The sequence below is a fragment of the Amphiura filiformis genome, chromosome 6 (assembly GCF_039555335.1).
Source record: "Amphiura filiformis chromosome 6, Afil_fr2py, whole genome shotgun sequence".
NCBI lineage: Eukaryota > Metazoa > Echinodermata > Ophiuroidea > Amphilepidida > Amphiuridae > Amphiura > Amphiura filiformis.
The window spans coordinates 8001502-8021845 of NC_092633.1; the positions used below are offsets into that span (position 1 = coordinate 8001502).

General features: G+C 37.6%; 1 protein-coding gene across 1 annotated transcript in view; it reads left to right on the forward strand.

Moving 5' to 3' along the window:
• LOC140154921 (peroxisomal ATPase PEX1-like) overlaps positions 1 to 20344 on the forward strand; it is a 44081-nt gene that overhangs the window by 21340 nt on the left and 2397 nt on the right. The window contains 12 exon segments of the mRNA XM_072177582.1: positions 215 to 369; positions 1905 to 2121; positions 2633 to 2820; positions 2953 to 3087; positions 9531 to 9655; positions 10240 to 10426; positions 11485 to 11584; positions 11587 to 11768; positions 12200 to 12593; positions 12990 to 13111; positions 13713 to 13760; positions 14852 to 14982. Coding sequence (XP_072033683.1) covers positions 215 to 369; positions 1905 to 2121; positions 2633 to 2820; positions 2953 to 3087; positions 9531 to 9655; positions 10240 to 10426; positions 11485 to 11584; positions 11587 to 11768; positions 12200 to 12593; positions 12990 to 13111; positions 13713 to 13760; positions 14852 to 14982 — 1984 coding nt within the window.

The window sequence follows — 20344 nt, forward strand, 5'->3', positions numbered from 1 at the left end:
TTTGGGACTAAAGAAATCATTCTACAACGATGCATAAGCTGGGAAAGGTTAAGAATTTTGGTGCATATCAAAACTGTTAATGAGTTGTGCATGTGAGCAACCAAAAAATTTCAACGGACAACCATACTAAAAAAAAAACAAAAACAAAGAACAGGTCTAAATTCAATACTGCATGTCTTCATAAAATCCAATTTATCTTTGGATTTTTTCACAGTTGTCAGAGATGTGTTGACTGCCGAAATCAATGAACACTCCAAACTTTGTGTCATCGCCACAGCAAAGTCAAAGAGCAGCTTACATCAGACATTGACCAATTCTAGAGGAAGTCATTTCTTCCAATCAATATTAGAAATTCAGCCTTTGAATAAGGTAGGTATGGTAATGTCAATTTTATTGGGCAAATCCAGATATATGTGACGTGTCATGTCAAAAGGAGACACTTTTGGGCAGGTTATTAATTTTGAGGTTTTTACATATCTTAAATAAAGAGATATTTTGCTCCACAACGCCGTTTTCCCCAATGAAATCGGACATTCCTAAGCGAAGATATTGAGTTAAGTAAGTTATGGTATTATAAAATTGGAAATTGAGATATCGAACTTTAAAAATATTAGTGACAATTTTGAGAGTATGAATTATCTTGAAAAATGTCTCAAAAAATACAAGATGCCAGTTATATTCCGGTCTGAAACTATCAGACAATATTTTTAACATTAATAACATCACAAATTAGCAACAAACTCAAATTGTGAAAAAAATCACCCGGGCAGATTTTTGGCTATTTCTCCATTTACGATCCTGCCCAAAAGTGTCTCCTTTTGACATGACATGTCACATATGTGACACGATCTGGTCCATGGGGGCCAAAGGTAGCAAATTTGAAACTAAGATAAAGGTCAAAATATGGAGTAAAAAACAATAAAATACATCAGGAAATAGACATAAAAAACTTCATATCTTTAGAACCAAGTATGCTAAACCTTTGGTGTTTTCAGTAAATGATAGCCTATTTTGTATGTGTAATTTAATAATTACAGTAACTCAATTTTCAAAACTGCCTCCTTTGGCCCCCATGGACCAGATCGTGTTACATATAAAACAGGTGGTGGTCGCCATGCATCCTCTAAATTCAGTAAATTTTCATCGTCAACCGTGTAATTGTATGGGATTATTTTGAAATTTTAAAACGCTTGAAATATCACAAACAAATAGGCCTATGTTAATAAATAATATAACAAGCTAAAACCGTTGGGGTTCGATAATGAACCCCACAAAACTAACCGAGTATATGGAAAATGCCATACGACCAGGCGGTTTCACAAGTTGCCGGCTCGTATCATGCCACTCGCCGCCTGATATAAAACATGATGTACACAGTCTTCTCAACATACATGTTGGTGAATATCTTTAGTTCTAAAAATCTTTTAAAAAACTAGTCGGAATCAAATGAAACATTTTGATGCAAAGAAAAAGGTGCTACTAATATGCATAGAAGTCTAGCATATAGGGCCTAGAGCATCCCAAGACATAATTTTCTCCTCTTTTACCCAGCAGAATTCAGTCAGGCTTAACTATGATGACGAAATTCTAAATTTATGTTGGTGTTTATTACACTCATGGATATACCCAAAAAATCGTTATTGCTAGAATGAAAGATGTGTACAGCATTAGTCAGCAATAATTTTGCAGAATTTCATGGCACTTTTGTACAAGGGTGCGAGTGTTACCACTCATGAACCTTATTGTCTCTGATCCCCAAGTATGCACATTAAATAACTGCTAGTGAGATAATTAATGTGCACTATGTAATTTACTACCTTTCTTGTTCCTACCTTGGAGTAGGGACATTTCATAATGGAGATGATGGGTGTTTAAAAACGGAGTAATTAATTTTGAATTCACAGGCTCAGAGGACAGAAGTGTTTGTGTCAGTCATCCAGTCTAAGGTAGACATCCAGATGCAGACCATTGATATCCTAGACCTAGATCATCTGGCAAGCAGGACAGAAGGCTTTGTGCCCAGAGACATACTGACCATTGTAGAGAGGGCAATACATGCAGGATGTAGCAGGGAATTGATAGAAGGGAAAAGACCACCACCCTTGCCTCCATCACAGAAAGGTAGGTGCTCAAATCAGAGATACATAATGGGCTATTCCAGTTGAAATACACACACCCTCTTGGAAGTTATGACCTTGTACTTCCACACATAGTGTGAATTTCAAATGGGGTTACCTGAATGAGTGATTCTATTTGAAATCTATACCCCTTGTGTGGGGGATTAGGGTCATATGTTCCATAGGGGGTTCAACTGGAATAATTAAATCCTTCTTCCAATCCACTCACTATTTTCACACTGGATTTGAGTATGTAGCTACATGTAGGTATATTCATGTACTTTCCTTTTACCCACAAAGCTGGTACACCTGTGAAATGCTTAAACAGCATTCTATTACCCTCACAACCCAATATTCAAAATAATGGGTCAAGCGCCGTAACACATTCTACGCATAGCATTACTTTTGGTTATGCATACAATGGTTTCACGATATGTGCTGTCACTTATGCATACATATTGATCTGTGCTTGTTATGTCTTTATATTTTCTTTCTGTTAATTTTTATTTTCATAGACTCTGCTCTCCCCTATGATGAAATTTTGCTAACCAATGAAGATTTTGAAGTTGCCTTGAATCAGTACACACCGTCAAGCCTACGGGATGTTCCACTACATAGTGCAGGGGAGTTAGGTTGGGAGGATGTTGGTGGCTTGAGAGAAGTGAAGCAGTCGTTGGTTGAAACGTTACAGTTACCTGCAAAGGTAAGTTACTTCAATTTATTAAAATTGCAATCTCAACAAAATGCTCACAATATTTTATAATGATGTTATAATTGGGCAATTAAATTACTACCAACCTTGTGTTAACCAGATTGTCTTTTGTCATTGTTTCAGTACCCCGGTCTGTTTGCTAGCTGTCCATTACGTCTGCGGTCTGGTCTACTCCTCTATGGACCACCTGGTACTGGCAAGACATTACTAGGAGGTATAGTTGCTAAGGAATGTGGTCTCAACTTCATCAGCATCAAGGTAAAGATGTTTTAACACTCTCAGTAAGATTCTTTCAGATTCAAATTTATTTGTATGCATAAGGGTCATTTTAAAATTTCTGACTCCAGCCTACTTTGGTAATAAGTTGGTGTCTGATATGTTCCATGATTATATCAGGTACTTACCTTCAAGTAAGAAGCAGGCATGTGATTTTTCCGAAAAAAAACACGCAAAAATTCGCCCAATGTGTTTTTCCTGCGAACATGAATGGAAAAACTGCCGATTATTCATGAATTACTATTTTAAAAGTCGCCCAAAGATGGTTTTATAGCTCGTATGGCAAAACCGTACTAACGATTTCTATGATTGGTCCATTGTGACATCACTTGCCGATATGAACCATTATTATGTTTTCAGAATCTTGCTTCCTATACCTCTCCACACAGTTTAAAACGTCAAAAAAATAGCATATTGGATGCATTTGAATCCAATTTTAGCGCCACCTGGATCCCAATCCCCGTGATTTTTAAAATCACCGATTTTGCCGCCAATTTTAACGTGTTGCAAACAGCAACGACCGTATGTGAGACTAGCGAACATAAGCGCACTGAATGAGACTATTCATTCATGAACTCGATTTTGTTTACTTTGCTGTCAAACCGGGAGAATTTGATTTTCTGAGGACGCGGAAAGAGATGTTTAATTTCATGATTCTAGGCTTGAAAATCAACGTTGTGGTGTACTAAATGCATGTTTCAGCTGCTAAGAAATGAAGAAATTAATGTTGTTTGCCGTTTATCTGTAATGAAAGTACAAAAAAGCAGTAAAACCGGTGCTTAACAACCACGTAAAAGCTGCAGAATTCGGCACTCTCATGCCTCGGACATCGAAAATTATCATATTTTCTGACCAAACCAGAGGATTTATACCTGCCAAATGTCACTTTTGTAACTAATTGAAGACTCTGCAAGGTTTGAATGATGTTAGCACAGACACGGTAGGGTTTTAGATAAGCTTATGAAATCGGCAAATATAGCTCTAGTCCACCCAACTGCACTGCACTGGCTCTTGCACAGTTGCACTGCAGGCTTGCACTCTGTATTTTGTAGCTTAAGTTAAGCTTTACTTTATCAGTTTATTGCCTATCAAATATTATTATAAACACTTTATTACTTCATATTTCCAACCCTCATAATTCAATTATATCATTTCGCAACTTCTGAACGACTTTCGGACAATACGTAACTTCATGAGACATAGGGATTTTTCTTTTTTTTTTTTTCTCTAGTTTTGGTAGGCAATCTCTGGGAATTGCAGATTAGTAAATAATTTTAGTGAAATGTATTTTACAATACGTTCTAAAGGATTTTGAGACTTCTGAGCGCTTCTGAATCGTCATAAATTTTGGTGAAATGAATCCCGTTGATGTAAATGTTACGGAAACTTGTGGAATTCTGGAAGTGGGGCCAAAAAAGTCCGGAAATAGGACAAAAATCTAAAAAAAAAACAATTACTGAAAAAAAAAATTGAATTTTGTCTTAAAATAAAGATTCTGAAAACATAATAATGATAAAATTGGATGGTTTATTTCACCCAATGCAAAATTTATTGGTCTCGCTATGAGTTTTAAAATATTGGACTCGACTACGTCTCGTCCAATATTTTAAAACTCATAGCTCGACCAATAAATTTGTGCATTGGGTTCAAACCATCCAATTTTATATCAATCACTGATAAGCTTGCATTCTATCTAGATCGGCCATCTTTAATTTTGACATGCTGATATTGCGTGAACGATAGGATTTGTTTATCGGTATCGAACCAAAATCAAGATGAAAACGCTTCAGAAAAATGACGCGAACGTCGGCGTAGTTGATAAAGATCTGAAAAACAAGTTCCACTGGAGCTGACTGGATCACGAAGTGAAAGTAATACATGTTAAAGATGGTCGCGAATTGAGCTGTACGGTGGAGGAAAATGGTATCAAAAAAATTGGTGTCGCCGGTAAAGCTTATATTCTGCTTCTGCTTCTGCTCTATACTGTGCAAACACCGCCGGTTAGGGTGCATCAAACGCCCCTCATGTCAACCATATTTTTTGTACCTAGTGTCACACTGTGCCACTTAACTAGAAAATCATCCCCTCCAAATTTAAATTCAATCGGAGGTCGGAAAGGGGGTCCACCGTGAGCTTAAAGTTCGGACAGAGGTAACCAATAAAAGTCCGGCCGGCAGCTATTGTATTATATATACAGTTATACACACACATTAATAGCTGCCTTTAGTGAAAGTTTTAAAGTACTTCATATCTCAGCCAATACTCAATCAAATGCAAATCCATTTGAACTAAGCAAAAAGGCAGCTATTTTCAGACATATTTGAGGTCATAATAATAGCTGCCATGTGCATGTTTCTCTATTTACAGCTGTTTCTGCATGGAAAATGGATCCATCACATGCTACAAGCTTAAAGTTTGTGTATGATGATGCCTTTAACTAAAAGGTGCCTTTAACTAAATGACAAATAAATCAGGCATCTATTTAGTTTTCATTACTTTATACTGCACATCACTGTGGCTGCCATATGAATAACAATGTAATAAATTGCTTAATATTTATCAGTCCATATGATATGCTTTCTCAGATTAGGTGTCTGTTTTCTATCTTGCTCCACCACTTGCAAGACATGGGCAGTAGCTAGGAAATCTGTATAAGTTTCACGACACTTTCTGCTGCATCATTTACCACATTGATGGCTCTAACATTGCTAAGCGATAGCAGTAAAGCTAAGGACTCGGGCCAATCAATTACATTCAAGCAGTCATGTATGTCCAAACTGTTGTATAGTATCAAAATCTCTCTAATGCAGAATCACATTGAACAGCTTCCGCAAGGCACTGTGACAACAAAGCACTAGCTACCAAAGATATGTGAATTTGTTGTATTTGCAACAATAATCTAAAGTTCCTGCTGGATAACATGCAGTGTTGCTTCTGACCCGCCATGGAATGATCTTCAGTTGTACAAGCGCCCCCTGCAGTATGCCGATATCAAATTCGGTGTTGCAACAAGTGCACGCAAACCCACAAAGCCCTGAGCAGACATCTGTGGTACATGTATCTGCACTGCTTGCTCTCTTCAGTGGAAAGGTATCAGTACAATACAGACAAGCTTTAGCGAGTTAAACCTGATGCAGCAGCACTAAAGCCATATATTCGCTTGGCGCAGGCTTTGGAAAGCCAAAGTTCCCTGACCCTGAGAATATCACTTAGTCAACAGTCGTCCTAGCTGATTTTGCAGGCAAGGTTCACTATGAACATCCTGCAGATCAATGACAAATTCCTAGCAGACAATGTTGCCACTTGGCCCGAGTCCTCAGTTTATCTGCAATCGCTTAGCAATGTTAGAGCCGTCAATGTAGCTCAATGTGGTAAATGATGCAGCAGAGCGTGGCGTGAAACTCAGTGCAGATTTCCTAGCTGCTGCCCAGAGTTAGGAACATTATCAAAATGTCTTGCAAGTGGTGGAGCAAGATAGAAAACGGACACCTAATCTGAGAGAGCGTAAACTGAATGATGTTACCTAATTTACCAATATCATATAGACTGAAGCAACATAGATAAGTACATTTATTACATTGTTATTCATATGGCAGCCACAGTGATGTTCAGTATAAAGTAATGAAAACTAAATAGCTGCCTGATTGATTTGTCATTAAGTAAAAGGCACCTATCATGCAAACTTTAAGGTTGCAGCATGCGATGGACACATTTTCCATGCAGAAATGGCTGTAAATAGAGAAACATGCACATGGCAGCTATTATTATGACTTCAAATATGTCTGAAAATAGCTGCCTTTTTTGCTTAGTTCAAATGGATTTGCATTTTATTGAGTATTGTCTGAGATATGAGGTACTATAAAAACATTCACTAAAGGCAGCTATTAATATGTATGTATAACTGTATATATAATTCAATAGCTGCCGGCCGGACTTTTTACTGGTTGCCCCTGTCCGAACTTTAAGCTCACGGTGGACCCCTTCCCGACCTCGATTGAATTTAAATTTGAGAGGATGATTTTCTAGTTAAATGCATACCTGCCAACCGTTCCGATTTAATCGGATTCGTACCGATTTTTATGACCCTTGAGCTCAAAAATCGGCACGAATCCGATTTTTGAAAATGCAAAAAAAAAAGATTTTTTTTCAGTTTTTGGCGACTTTGGAGAACCACTGGACCTATTCTGAAGTGCTAGGATCATAAGGATCATTCACAGTTAATTTTTGAAAAAATTGGAAAAAATTACGAACAAATTACAGTTTGTTATTTTAATATGCAAACCATTAACCAATATTTACCTCTTCATGTAGCACATATTATAAATGCATGGAAAACCAATGCATCTTATATGTGATACATGAAGAGGTAAACAATAATGGTTTACATATTAAGGATAACAAACTAATTTTTTTCATAATTTTTTTCAAATTTTTTCAAATTACCTGTGAATGATCTTAGCACTTCAGAATAGGTCCAGTGGTTCTCTAAAGTTGCCAAAACTTTCAAATTTTTCAAGAGAAAAAAAAATTTAATTCAAAAAAAAAAAAAAAAAATCCAACCTTGAATAGCAAGTAATTTAGAGTCTACAACTTCTTTTTCCAAAGTTTTGTTTAAGCTTCTCGCTTCACTCTTAATTAGACACCAACCTTAGTTCCAAAGGTTGGCAAGTATCTTGCCGAATTACGGGTGAGCGGCGGCGTGTGATCCATGGCCTGGTCGCTACAGACCCCTGGTCGCGCACCTGTACAGATTTTTATTTTTACAATGTTGGCAGGTATGTAAATGGCACAGTTTGACACTAGGTACAAAAAATATGGTTGACATGAGGGGCGTTTGATGCACCCTACCGCCGGTACTTGGTACGACAGCCTATATCTTGAAATGAGCTCTTTTACATAGTTCGTTAATGTCCATTTCATCCAGTTTACTTTTAAAAATTGTGACTTCTGGAGCATCGCGTGTCTCTGCCGGCAGGAGATTCCATTCCCTTGTAGTGCGGGGTAGAGGGAGTATTGGTAACAGTTCTTATTAAAAGCCGGAATGTCTAAAAGATGTGGTCCATGAGAATTTCTGGTTTTGCGATTGGTTGTGTTGCTTAATGGCTTAATATTTGATGGCGCCAAGTTGTGAACTTCCTTGTAAATTGTAGTTAAGCGGAGTTTGGTGCGTCGGTTTTCTAACGTTTCCCATTGGAGATTTGTCAGCATTTTTGTGACACTTGATTTCCTGGAGTGATCATTTTGGACGAAGCGTGCAGCACGACGTTGGATTTTCTCTAAAGTAGCCTTGTTGGAGTTCTGATAGGGATCCCAGATTGCGCTACAATACTCTAATTTCGGACGCACAAGAGCCTTGTATGCCATTTCTTTGACTGTCTTGTTACATGAGTACAGATTTCTTCTCAAAAGTCCGAGCATTTTATTTGCTTTGTTAGATGTCTGTTTTATGTGGTGGGCCCAATTGAGGTCGCAGCTGATTTCGACCCCTAAGTATTTCTGCTGTTTAACATTCTGGAGTGCAACTCCATTCATTGTATAATCATGATGGACTGGTTGCTTGAGTTAAACGACATTTGCCATGATTTTTCCCACTTGCAAAGAGAGTCAATGTCCTTATGGAGATGAAGACTGTCCTGAGCACTCTTTATCTCTCTGTATTCTCTGCCGATTATTCACTGTGTGGGGACATGATATCTTATGGATCCAAGGGAAGAATTGCTTTAACGGACCATATTACCAGTGGTATTTTTTCATTCAAATTAATCATTTTGTCTTCATTTATGTGTCTTTTTTTTCTGTAAAATTGCTCTCCTGAGAGGGCCTCAATAGGGTTTTTACAGTGTAGAAGCCCTCTGGACCCCCGGCCGTGAGGCGCGAGAGCTTCACTCGCTACGCTCGTTCCGCTTCGCAAGTTTCCTCCATTCTGGGAATTCCCTAATCACATGCCTGAAGAAGATATACTAATTCTTATGTAAAATTAAATAAATTTTGGACTTTTATGTTTCAATACTACCAAATTTGTTTCATTCTGAGGTTGTCTGGAAACCTAAGAAAAAGACCAATAATACTACTATGTTAGTAACACTCAAATGTATATGCATGCACAATTTCTGTAGGTGCTAGAAAATCTGGGAATGATAGATGACACTGGAGGCAGAATTTTTTTTAATTACACTTGTTCAAGGATATTTATGACTTATTTGTTGCTTTCTTTGGTTTCTCAGGGTGATTTATCAGGGGATTAATTTGGTTTCTGTCACAAATTAGGAAATGTGTGCAATGCATTGGTTATGGGAAACATAAAATATGCATATTTAGAAGTATTTTTGTAATAGTATATCTCTTTATTTCTATGTTTAACATTTTCATATCAGCTCATATGTTGCTACACCTTTTTAATCTTTTTCGATTTTTGATCTGCACAGGGACCAGAATTATTGAGCAAGTACATTGGTGCAAGTGAGCAGGGAGTAAGAGATTTATTTGGAAGAGCACAAAGTGCCAAGCCATGCATTCTATTCTTTGATGAATTTGACTCTTTGGCACCAAGGTAGGTGTAAAATTGAATGGAAATCACTTTTTCCCTTTCTAATCAAAGTAACAGTTTGCCAATGATCTCAAACATTTAATAGGATAACTTTCTCCTCAAATTTAGTTTCCTAAAAAATTTTTCTCAAAATTAGTTTCCTAAAGAAGTAACAATGATTAATTTGTGCCTTCAGCCAAGCAAACTAGTACAAAACAAACACACCAAAACAAAATAGAGAGTGAGTTATGCTCAAAGTTTGTCTTCTCTTGACAAATTTTCTAGGTATCTATCTCTAGTTGAAACATGTCATGCTTTAATGATCTCTTATGTGACAAATCCAGCTTTTTTTCTGTGCTTTTTTATTGTGTTTTAGCAGTATGCCTTTTAAAATTGTCTGTTTTTGTTTCCAAAGTGCATTGATTTTGCCCGAAACGTTTGAATTTTTGACATTTGCAGGGTTTTTCAACGTGTCTATGAGGTCATTTAGCCTCTTCTAGAGAAAAGTTATCCTGGCAATGACCCTACTTGGTAAGTTCATCCGCCCTAATACAGGTTTATTTCAGCGCCTTAATGCAATTCTTTGTTGATTTTGATACAACCCATAGACGAGGTCATGATAGTACTGGAGTTACAGACAGGGTTGTGAATCAACTCCTCACTCAGCTGGATGGTGTTGAAGGACTGGAAGGAGTCTATGTCATAGGTGCTACCAGCAGACCAGACCTGATTGATCCAGCCTTGCTAAGACCAGGACGTCTGGACAAGTGCCTTTTCTGTCCGATACCAACAGCTGTGAGTAAAAATATTCATGTTTGCTAAACATTTAATGTATAAATGAGAGCAGTAGCTAGATTCCATATCATTTTGGAGCTTTGGGAAAAGGTTAAAGAGCAATAGGGAACATAATTTGATCCCTATTGATTTCTCCCTAACTGCGCAATAGAACTCTGCATACTGTAAATCAGTTTATAATAGTACCTAAAGTTACAAAACTAATGTACAGGTTACTCATAAGTTAGTGTGGAATGGACAAAAGTTGTGTACTGTGTTGCTTTTTATATGCATGATTTCCTTTAAAGCATCAGTTATCAGTTTGTCTAGAGGTGATTTTTTAAGATCATCATTATGCCATGGTCATAATGTGTCAGTGTGTCCACCCACCTGTTTTTATGAATGCTTGAGATTGTGTGTCGGGGTTGGAGCCGGGGGTTGGAGTACGTAATTGTAATCAACTTTCACAAAATGAAATTGCAGTAAGAAGGGAGTAGGTTAACAGAGAGCAGTGTCCTTGGGCCCAAAGTCTATATAACACATGTGAGGTAGGTATAATACATAGGAAGGCTGCCTAAGTAAAAGAAATAACTCCTGGGTCAATGTACTTCATAAAGCCTAATTAGGGGGTCACCTAGCCCTTCCGGTGTCAGACTACCATGTATATACAAGCATGTATATACAAGCATGTATATACAAGCTCATGCATCCAATTATCAACACATACAGACCGTTTCAAAACTCATATGTGCCCCGCACAATAAAGGACTGGAATAAATTGCCAACATATATTCAGACCATAAAAGACAATAAGCAATTCAAAGAACAGATCATAGTCTTCTTCAATCAAGAAGATGGGCAAACCAGAGACTAAAGCGCCTACTTACACACTCGCACCCTTTTCGTCTAATCCAACATGGGATGCGGACCGGCTCTTGGCAGCCCTGTGTATGTGAAAAGGATATGCAGATACTTTGATCCACCACAAAGGTATGACCCCTACTTATTTCTAACATTAGATATGATACTTTCAGTAAACATACATCTATTTCCCTATCATTTATTTGACCTATTTGTAGGAGGAGAGAGTTGAAATCATCACAGCATTGTGTCGCAATCTTCCATTATCACCTGAAGTAGATCTAAGAGCTGTATCTCTTCAGTGTGATTACTTCACAGGGCTGACATGAAAGCTTTGTTATACAATGCTCAGCTAGCAGCTATACATGATGTGCATGTGTTACCCAAAGTAGAAGCAGATGAATCGTTAGGTCTGGGGGCGCTAGATCCTGCTCATTGTCGTAGCATGGATGCAAATGATTGGAAGCTTACGTTCATGGAGAGTTTTGCATCCGAAAGTGAGGTGAGTAGACAATGCTTTTTCTCAGTATATCATTGTGCAAGATTTAAAATGGCAACTAGATAAGTGAAATATGCTGTAAGCAAATATACTGCAGGCACCCCCTCCCCCACACACACACACAGAAAACAAAATATATGAGAAGAAAATGCAAAAACTTGGTTTGGTATGAGCCTTTTTTAGTTGAAAAAAGGCTCTGCGCTAGGCAGGATTTCTTTTTTATATTGCACTTTTGTTTCACTTTCTTTTTACCCTTTTATCCTTCAGAACCAAACTTTAAAAAAAAATTTCATGACATAAAAAAGGTAATGTACCAAATTTTACTTTTTAAAAGCTAAGTGCAATCTTCTGAGATTAACGTTTTAAAACAATTGATTTAAAATACATTGCTAAGTGCTAGTTCCTGTCAAATTTTTCTTTTTTTCCTGATACAGATCAGTCAGTTTCTCAATGACAGCACATTGGCACAACTTCAAGGGCATACTGAAGGTAGTGGAACTAACACACCCAGTACTACGGACGCTGCATTGTACGCCAAAGACGTTGAGAATGGCAATGCATCTGATTCAAGCTTGGGATCCATAGATTCCCTGAGACTCAACTTGCAAGATCTTAATTTCAATCAGGCCCCAATGGGTCAAAGTTCACAGGTTACAACGCCTGCACTGACCCCATCATATGTGATGACTCCGGAGGAGAGAAGGCGCAGTATTGAGATGGTGTTAAAAGCTAGCTACGGAGACAGAAACCCAAGTTTGAAAGATCTTGCCGAGTGGAAGATACTGTATGAACATGGAAGAAGATCTCCAAGACCATTGCCTAGTGTTGGTAAGAAATCAAGGAAGTTGACAATTTTACATCTATACAGCTTACAATTTTACATCTATACAGCTCCTTACAATTTTACATCTATACAGCTCCTCACCTTCAGATTGGCACTGATATCAAAATGCATCTCTATATGTGAGAGAGTGTTAGATCATGCCACCTTTTACATGCAAGTGTATCATGCTTTGATTCCAAGAGCGGTGCATGCATGCGTTTCAAGGCTATGCAACCCAACTTGAATTGACATTGCTAACAATTTTGAAGTGAGAAGCAGTAAATTTCTTAGTGGACAGTTATAATTGATGCCAAGCAATCAGATGGGCATGCTTCAGTAACAACATGTAGTAAATTAAAAAAATTGAACAGTAATGCAGCATCTTTTACTTCTTTTAATAGAGAATGAGGAAGTACCAGGTCCTGTGGAGGAGAAAAACAACCCACCACTCATCTATATGCCAACACTCAGAGATGGGGTCGTTGATCCCTCTAAAGAAACTCAGGATAGACTCAACTCGCAGGTAAGATGAAGGGAGTGTATGGGGGTGTTTTGTTTTTACCGGCAAGCAGGGATTTGTGTGGGTTTTCCTCCACCAACACAGAGACCTATGACAATCGTGGACCAAAAAGGTATGAATACAACTGGGGACACCATCAGGGTGCTACTGAGGACCCTGGTGGACCTGCAAAACAAACAGGTGTGTATGCGGGTGTGGGGTGTGAGGGAGAGAATGAATGAGGGAAGAAGGGTAGGATAAAGAGACTGACATATAGAGAAAGAAACAGTTATGAGAGAGAGAGAGAGAGAGTGTGACATTGGTGGAGAAAGAGAGGGTGATAGAGATAGATAGAGAGAGAAGTATGAGTAAGATTTGATCTTTCCCTAGAGAAGTCCTTTTGAGAGGGCTGAGCTTTCGGAACTCTAGCGAGTGCCATCTTCAGAGCCCCAGAGAGAGAAGCAGTAACATAGTGAGGGTGGGAGTGGGAGAGAGAGTGAGCGAGTGAGAGAGAGGAAATAACAGTTTCACTAACTGATTTTGGATTTGGATCAGCAGGATAATTGACAATGTTACATTGGTATTCATGAGCTATTTTACTTTTCTCATTTGTTTTCCCTTACAGGTTACAGTAGTGAAAGACAATTATCGAGCACAGATAAGAGGAACTCAGGTAGGTGTATACTTAGTGTGCAAAGTTATGTGATATGGAACCTCAATTTTTGAATCACTGATATCAACATCAACAATAAATACACCTGCCATTGTCTTAGTTTAGTTTAGTTTTATTCCTCCCCTTTCTATTCTTTGCCCTTCCTTATTGGCTCATGACGTAAAGGAATATTATACTGGGTTGGTGTTTGCAAGGAGAAAATGAAGATGCAAGTGTTCAAATAAAAGATATTGACTGAGTTTGTTCTATTCAATGAAACATATAGATTATCAAATACAAGCCCCCCCCCTCCCATCTTGGCAGTGGCGGCACCATGGGGGGGGGGCAAATGCCCCCAGTTAGACCTGTTGCCCCCCCCCCAGAAAAACCCAAAAATTCCACTTTTTGCTGTAATTTTATGCAAAATTTGTTGATTTTGCCCCCCTGAAATTCACTTTGCCCCCGAAAAAATTTTCCTGGCGCCGCCACTGCATCTTGGGCTTTGTCCCCACACACACACACTCACACTGTCAAAATAAGATGTTAGGGACATTTCCAATTTGGGGACTAAAAGTTGGTTGTTTGTAGGTATATTTTTGTATTTCTCCTCCCCCCCCCCAAAAAAAAAAAAACACCCCTCTGAAAACAAACTACTACTTAGAGGTTAATGACTGCTCATCAGTTGTTTTGAGGGTATTATGAAAAATCTAAACATTTTCCGTTTGCTTTTGGATCCAAGGTATATCCAAGGTCCAAGCAAAATGTTTAGATTTTTTGCAATACCCGAAAAATAATTGATGCATTAACCTTATACATAACCATCACTTTTCAATATGTTTGATTCCACCTGTAATAATGTTATCAAATTCTTTTTAACAAAATACAATTTTACCTTTCATTTACCCTTTGCGCTTAATCATGTAATGTACAAATAGGGTAGTTGTGTGGGCATAAATTGTTCATTTGCGTAGAATACGCATGCTGAGGTTACTAATGTTGTCTATTAGTAACCATGCATCGCGTATTTGCAAGGTTTGATTAGGTGTCGCGCATCACATATATTTATGAAGTTATGAAAGTGGATTAATAACTCTCTTTTTTCATATTTCCAGGCTAATACATTTAGTGCAAGTAAAGAAAATGATGCATCAGTGATAAAGATAAGCCAGGCACATCTTCTCAAAGCTGTATCCACCATGAAACCATCAGTGTCAGCTACGGAGAGGACTAGATATCAACGATTGTAAGTATTGTCTTCGACTGGATTTTTTCTGCCTCCGCAGGAGGTAGATTTGCTTTGAAATTGACACCTAAAATGCCGCACATTCTGCGCGCATGTAGGCCGATTAATACAAATTTATATTCTGACAAGTACTCTAATTTCCGCCCAATATCGAGAGCCCAATATATATCCCCCACCTCTCTGTGCCATACATAAATTCGCCTATCGCCATTTCCGAATGTTCAAAAAGGTAATCACGCTTCCTCAGCATGTGCAATAAATTAGCATTAAAATTAATCTTATTCTATAGGGATTCTAGAAACACCTAGCACGTGGCGACAATGGTGTGGGTCTATCAAGTTCATGAATTATGCATTAGAATTTTTCAAGCTCATATGTTGTATAATTGAAGACCGAATTAAAAAGACTAGCTTGCGTATGCCGTCCTGCAGGACAGCAACCAATCACGGCGCGCCTTTGTCATGACGTCAGACGCAAACTAGTCTTTTTTAATTCAGTCTTTAATTATTAGGTTGTAGTCTCAGCGCTCATCAGCAGCTTTATCGTTGAAGACAAGTCGGAAAACCGTTGTGCTGTGACAATGGGAATACACATCAAACAAGGTTTAATTTCATGATTACATGAAATCTGATTATCAATGGAAAAACTTTGGCTGGAGAAGTTGAAGCTGACGTTCATGGCGACACTTTGGATGTGATAATTTGACATCATGGATTGTTTTGTGCAAAATTTGAGGTATTTTTGTGCCATGTAATACGCGGTGAATCAGCAGGCCGACTGGCATGCAGGCTAGGCTCGACTAGGCCGCAATCATCGTGCATGCGTGTCTACATCATGATAATAGGTTGAAATGATGGGATTGAAAAGACCGGCTAGCTATTTGATTTCTCTGCATACGAGATGTATGTGCTGTGCCGTGTTCAACGTACACACGGCATGTCATGATCATGATGATGTTGCATTTGAACTGCAATGTATGGTATGATCGCCTAGCCGCGCCTATGGCCGGCTTCATTGCTGTTCAAATATATGTACTAAAGTATTGCAATTTTATTGCGTTGATATAATTCGGAATAATTTGTTTTAAAGTATTTGCTTCCCCAATTCCCATGCGTGGTTGGTCATGTTGGTGGTATGTATGTCAGTTTTTTACATTCTACTGAGTACTGTTGCAATATTTTTGCATGCATACCCATGACCGTTTCAAGACTATGACTGAGAAATTTGCTTTTTGTTTGTTAAGATAAAAATAAAAATAAAATGCAAGAATCATCTTTCCCCACACAATACTTCTTACAAACAAGGTGTTGATATTGGCCCTTTCGATGCAAAACAAAGCACAAATGAAGGAAAGAAAACAAAACAATAATGTTTTTGATTTTTTATTCAATTACACAAAAAAAAAAGTAATGGCCTATGAAAAGACCCCCCTAAATATAATAATATTAATATTATTTTAGTCCTGAATACAAAATATAATAAACAAGCATAAAAGAATCTGATACGAAAATTTGTTACTCTGAAACGTTACAATCATAATTTTCAGTCAAAAAACCACAAGAAATGACTCTTGATACAACTTATATTTAAACAAGAGCGGTTACCGCACCATAGCTGAACCATGGGCTTTGGCAGTATATTGTGGTACATGTATCACCCTTAATGACCTTTAATGAATTTTAAAATATTTAAACATGTTTAGAATGTCATAAGGATCACTGCATTTAAATATCAGCTCAATTGGAGCATTTTTGGAAACTTGACCTTTGACCCCTTTATGACCCCTGAATGACCTTAAATGAATTTTATAATATTGTAAACATGTTTAGAATGTCATAAGGATCATTGCATTTAAATTTCAGCTTAATTGGACCATTTTGAAAACTTGACCTTTGACCCCTTTATTGACCCCTTAATGACCTTAACTGAATTAACATGTTTAGAATGTCATAAGGATCATTGCATATAAATTTCAGCTCAATTGGAGCATTTCGGTTAAAATGACCTTTTTTGACCCCTGTGACCCCTTGGATGACCTCAGATGTTAGGAAATATTTTTATTACATTCTTTACTCCTTCCTCTTTCATTTGACACCACTTGGGGGTTCATACCTTCGTGGCATTTAAAGATATGTCCATTTCAGACCAAATGGTTGGTAAGGAAGTAAGCAAGTAAGTAACATACACTAATATAGGCTGATACCATTTCATGGTTCAGCAAAAACAGAAACGGCTGCCTGCATCTGGAACTCTTCATATCTGAAAGTTTGAAGGTCTTATTTCATACATCAGAATTATCTACAAGATTGCGAGATGGCTTTAGGTGACCGTGGCCCTATTGGCTAATGCACAAATTTAGATTTTCTTTCTATTTAAATAATACTATAGTATGTTAAAGCTTATGCCCTGTAGATTACATTCGGTTCTTGAGATATGGCCTGTCAAAATGGCGCGAAACCAAAACAAAAAATTGGCAACAACTTTCTTTTTTATTTTCTATATTTGTGAAAAGTCCAGTTGCCAGATGATTTTCTAATTACATGCATGAATTATGCAAAGTAAAGATTTCAGATAATCAGATACAATTAAAAGAGCTATGGCACTGAGGCATGGTACATGGGTAGAACACACACTATACTACAAAATTACGATTGCGTTTTGGCAAATTTCAATTTGCATAATTAATTAGGGCCACTTATTAGAAAAGTTGATTAGGGCCCTAATTAATTATAAATGCAAATGGAAATTTGCTAAAGGCATCCATGCGTTTTATATCTTATTTTGTAGCCGATCTGAACATTTTACTTTGTATAATTCTTGCATATATAATTAGAAAATAAGGCCTACCTGACAACATTGCATAACAAAATAAAAGAAAGTTGTTGCCAACTCAGTTCTTGGTTACGTGCCATTTTGACAGGCCATATTTTGGTAACCGAATATCCGATTAAATTAAAATTTTCAGTCTTGTAATAAGGAGAGAATGGGCTCACATATTTCAATCAGACAAAAATCTATATCCAATAGCGTTACCTTAAAGCTAGCATTATAAGTGTCTCCTTAACTAATAACAAAAGGTGCCCACTGGTATCTTGGAGGCATTGTCTTTTTTAAAGACATTTCTTGTTTTGTCTTGTTGTAAGTGACAGACTTCAAACTTTTATGTACCGTAACCACTCGGGTATAAGCCCACCTTCGGCTATAAGCCCACCCCCTGTTTTTCAAACCACTTGGGGAACAAGGGTGCCCAGTAGTCATTTTGGCTTAGTTCTTAAATCAATTCAGTGCTTTTCTTTCTCATTTAAGAACAAACATTTAAAAAATATCAGTTAAAATTAACATTCCATACTTAAAATTAAAAAAAAAATTGACAAAGATGATAGAAATTACTGATACATTAGGCACATACAAATGGGGAAGATTTTTCTTATTTTTAAATTCAACTATTAGCCCCTCCCCGGTTATAAGCCCACCCCCATTTTTGAAGTGAAATTGCCCATCTAGGGGGGTGGGCTTATACCCGAGTGGTTATGGTATTTAAATTATGATATGAATGTATCTGTACACAATATCTAGTTAAGACGACTTCTTACAACTTTGTTTATAATTTAACTTCTCAGTTTTATCGGAAATTAATTTGTTTAAGATCCGGCTATGGCTGTGATTTTGCCTGTTTGCTGCTGTTTTTGTCATAGTTACAATACATCCATATATTAGGTTCGTAGTTAATACTTAAAGCTGTGACCCGTTCGACAGTTTCATCATCCGTTTCATCATCCCCGGTTTACCTCATTGTTGATGAAATTTTGATATCATATAATAGGTCCTATTTTTCTCATTACCATCCTGGAATTTGATGATCCATATTGGTCTATTTCCGAAGAAATTGTGTAAAGAACCGTCAATTTAGCCCTATTGTGGCATACCATGTTAGCGAAATTTCCCACACACATTTGCATTATGGGTAGTAAGTTTAGTGATTTCGCAAATTTCGCAGTAATTTTTCTTTGATGAAATCGGGAAATTCTACAAGCATACTACTAGTTGGTAACAGCTTACTGATACTGCTTTATGATATAATAGCGCGGTGATTTATAGTGCGTTACGCTGAGCACAACGCCTAGACGTTGATCCACAAGCCTCAGCACACTTTACAGGTTGTCGCTGACCACTACGGCCCCACATCATTCCATAAACCATTTAACAACTATTCAGGGATTTTGCTGCTACAAGAGCGCACACCCTAGACATTCCACAAATAACCTTCGCAACCAGGATCAGCTCCCCGAGTTTCGTACGGGTTACAACGAGACAATTAGCAGTGAGTTCCTTGTCCAGGGGAATCTCAAGCTAACTCAATTTTCACGAGAGCATACTAGGCACCGCGGGGGTTCGAACCCGCAACCTCTTGCACCATAGTCGAACGCCTTATCGATTGAGCTAACTTGACTGCAATTAAATGTTGGCATTATTTCTGCTATATTCACACTTTTATAACATGTAGCCTAAGTGAACTATAGATTGACATAAAAATCACTGTTTCTTCACAAACTGTAAATACGGCTTTCCCTAGACTATGCCATAGTCGATTTTTGATAAATAAAAATGTTATTAATCATGATGAACGCATTCAGTTGAACTCGAAATTATACTGATATTTAGTACATCAAAATACTAGTATAAAATGGTTATGAAAAAGTTTAGGCTATATAATTATATTTGTGACAGTAAAAGTAAAGCATAGGCCCTACGTGAGGCTTATATTATTGAATGCAACATATCATAATGGCATAATTATAATGACACTTCAATACTGAACAATTCTAATTTTAGAATCTGCCAGTTTATTATCCGAAAAACCGACTATGGACTTTCACTTTTAAGCAGAACTTTACCCCGGACTCACACACTGTCAATCATACTTGTTTATCAATAAAATCTAACCACAAGACTAAGCATGGTGGTACAATACGCGCTAGATGCATACGTTCATCACCAGCACAAAAGCGCCGCATTCCCTAGATAGTTGTGTACCATGTATAGTTATAATGGTACCAGTACGCGTCGGGAGGATTTAAACAATAACGAGATCTGGGCGACCAATCACAAGCCAGATTCATTTTTAAAGATGCATTACATCATCACCAATTTTAGTTAGGCCAGAAATTGGCCTAACTCTCAAGGCAAAGTCAGTAGTCCACTTGGGAAGCTAACAAACAGAGGGCGTACGGTGAGTGAAAAGATCAGTTGTGAAAATCTATCAATTGTGCACTCATTAATTAAATCAGAGTTTTAAGCTTAAATGTAATAGCCAGAGTAGTGCACAATTGGCAAGTGGACTACGGAGAAGTCTAGGCTTTCC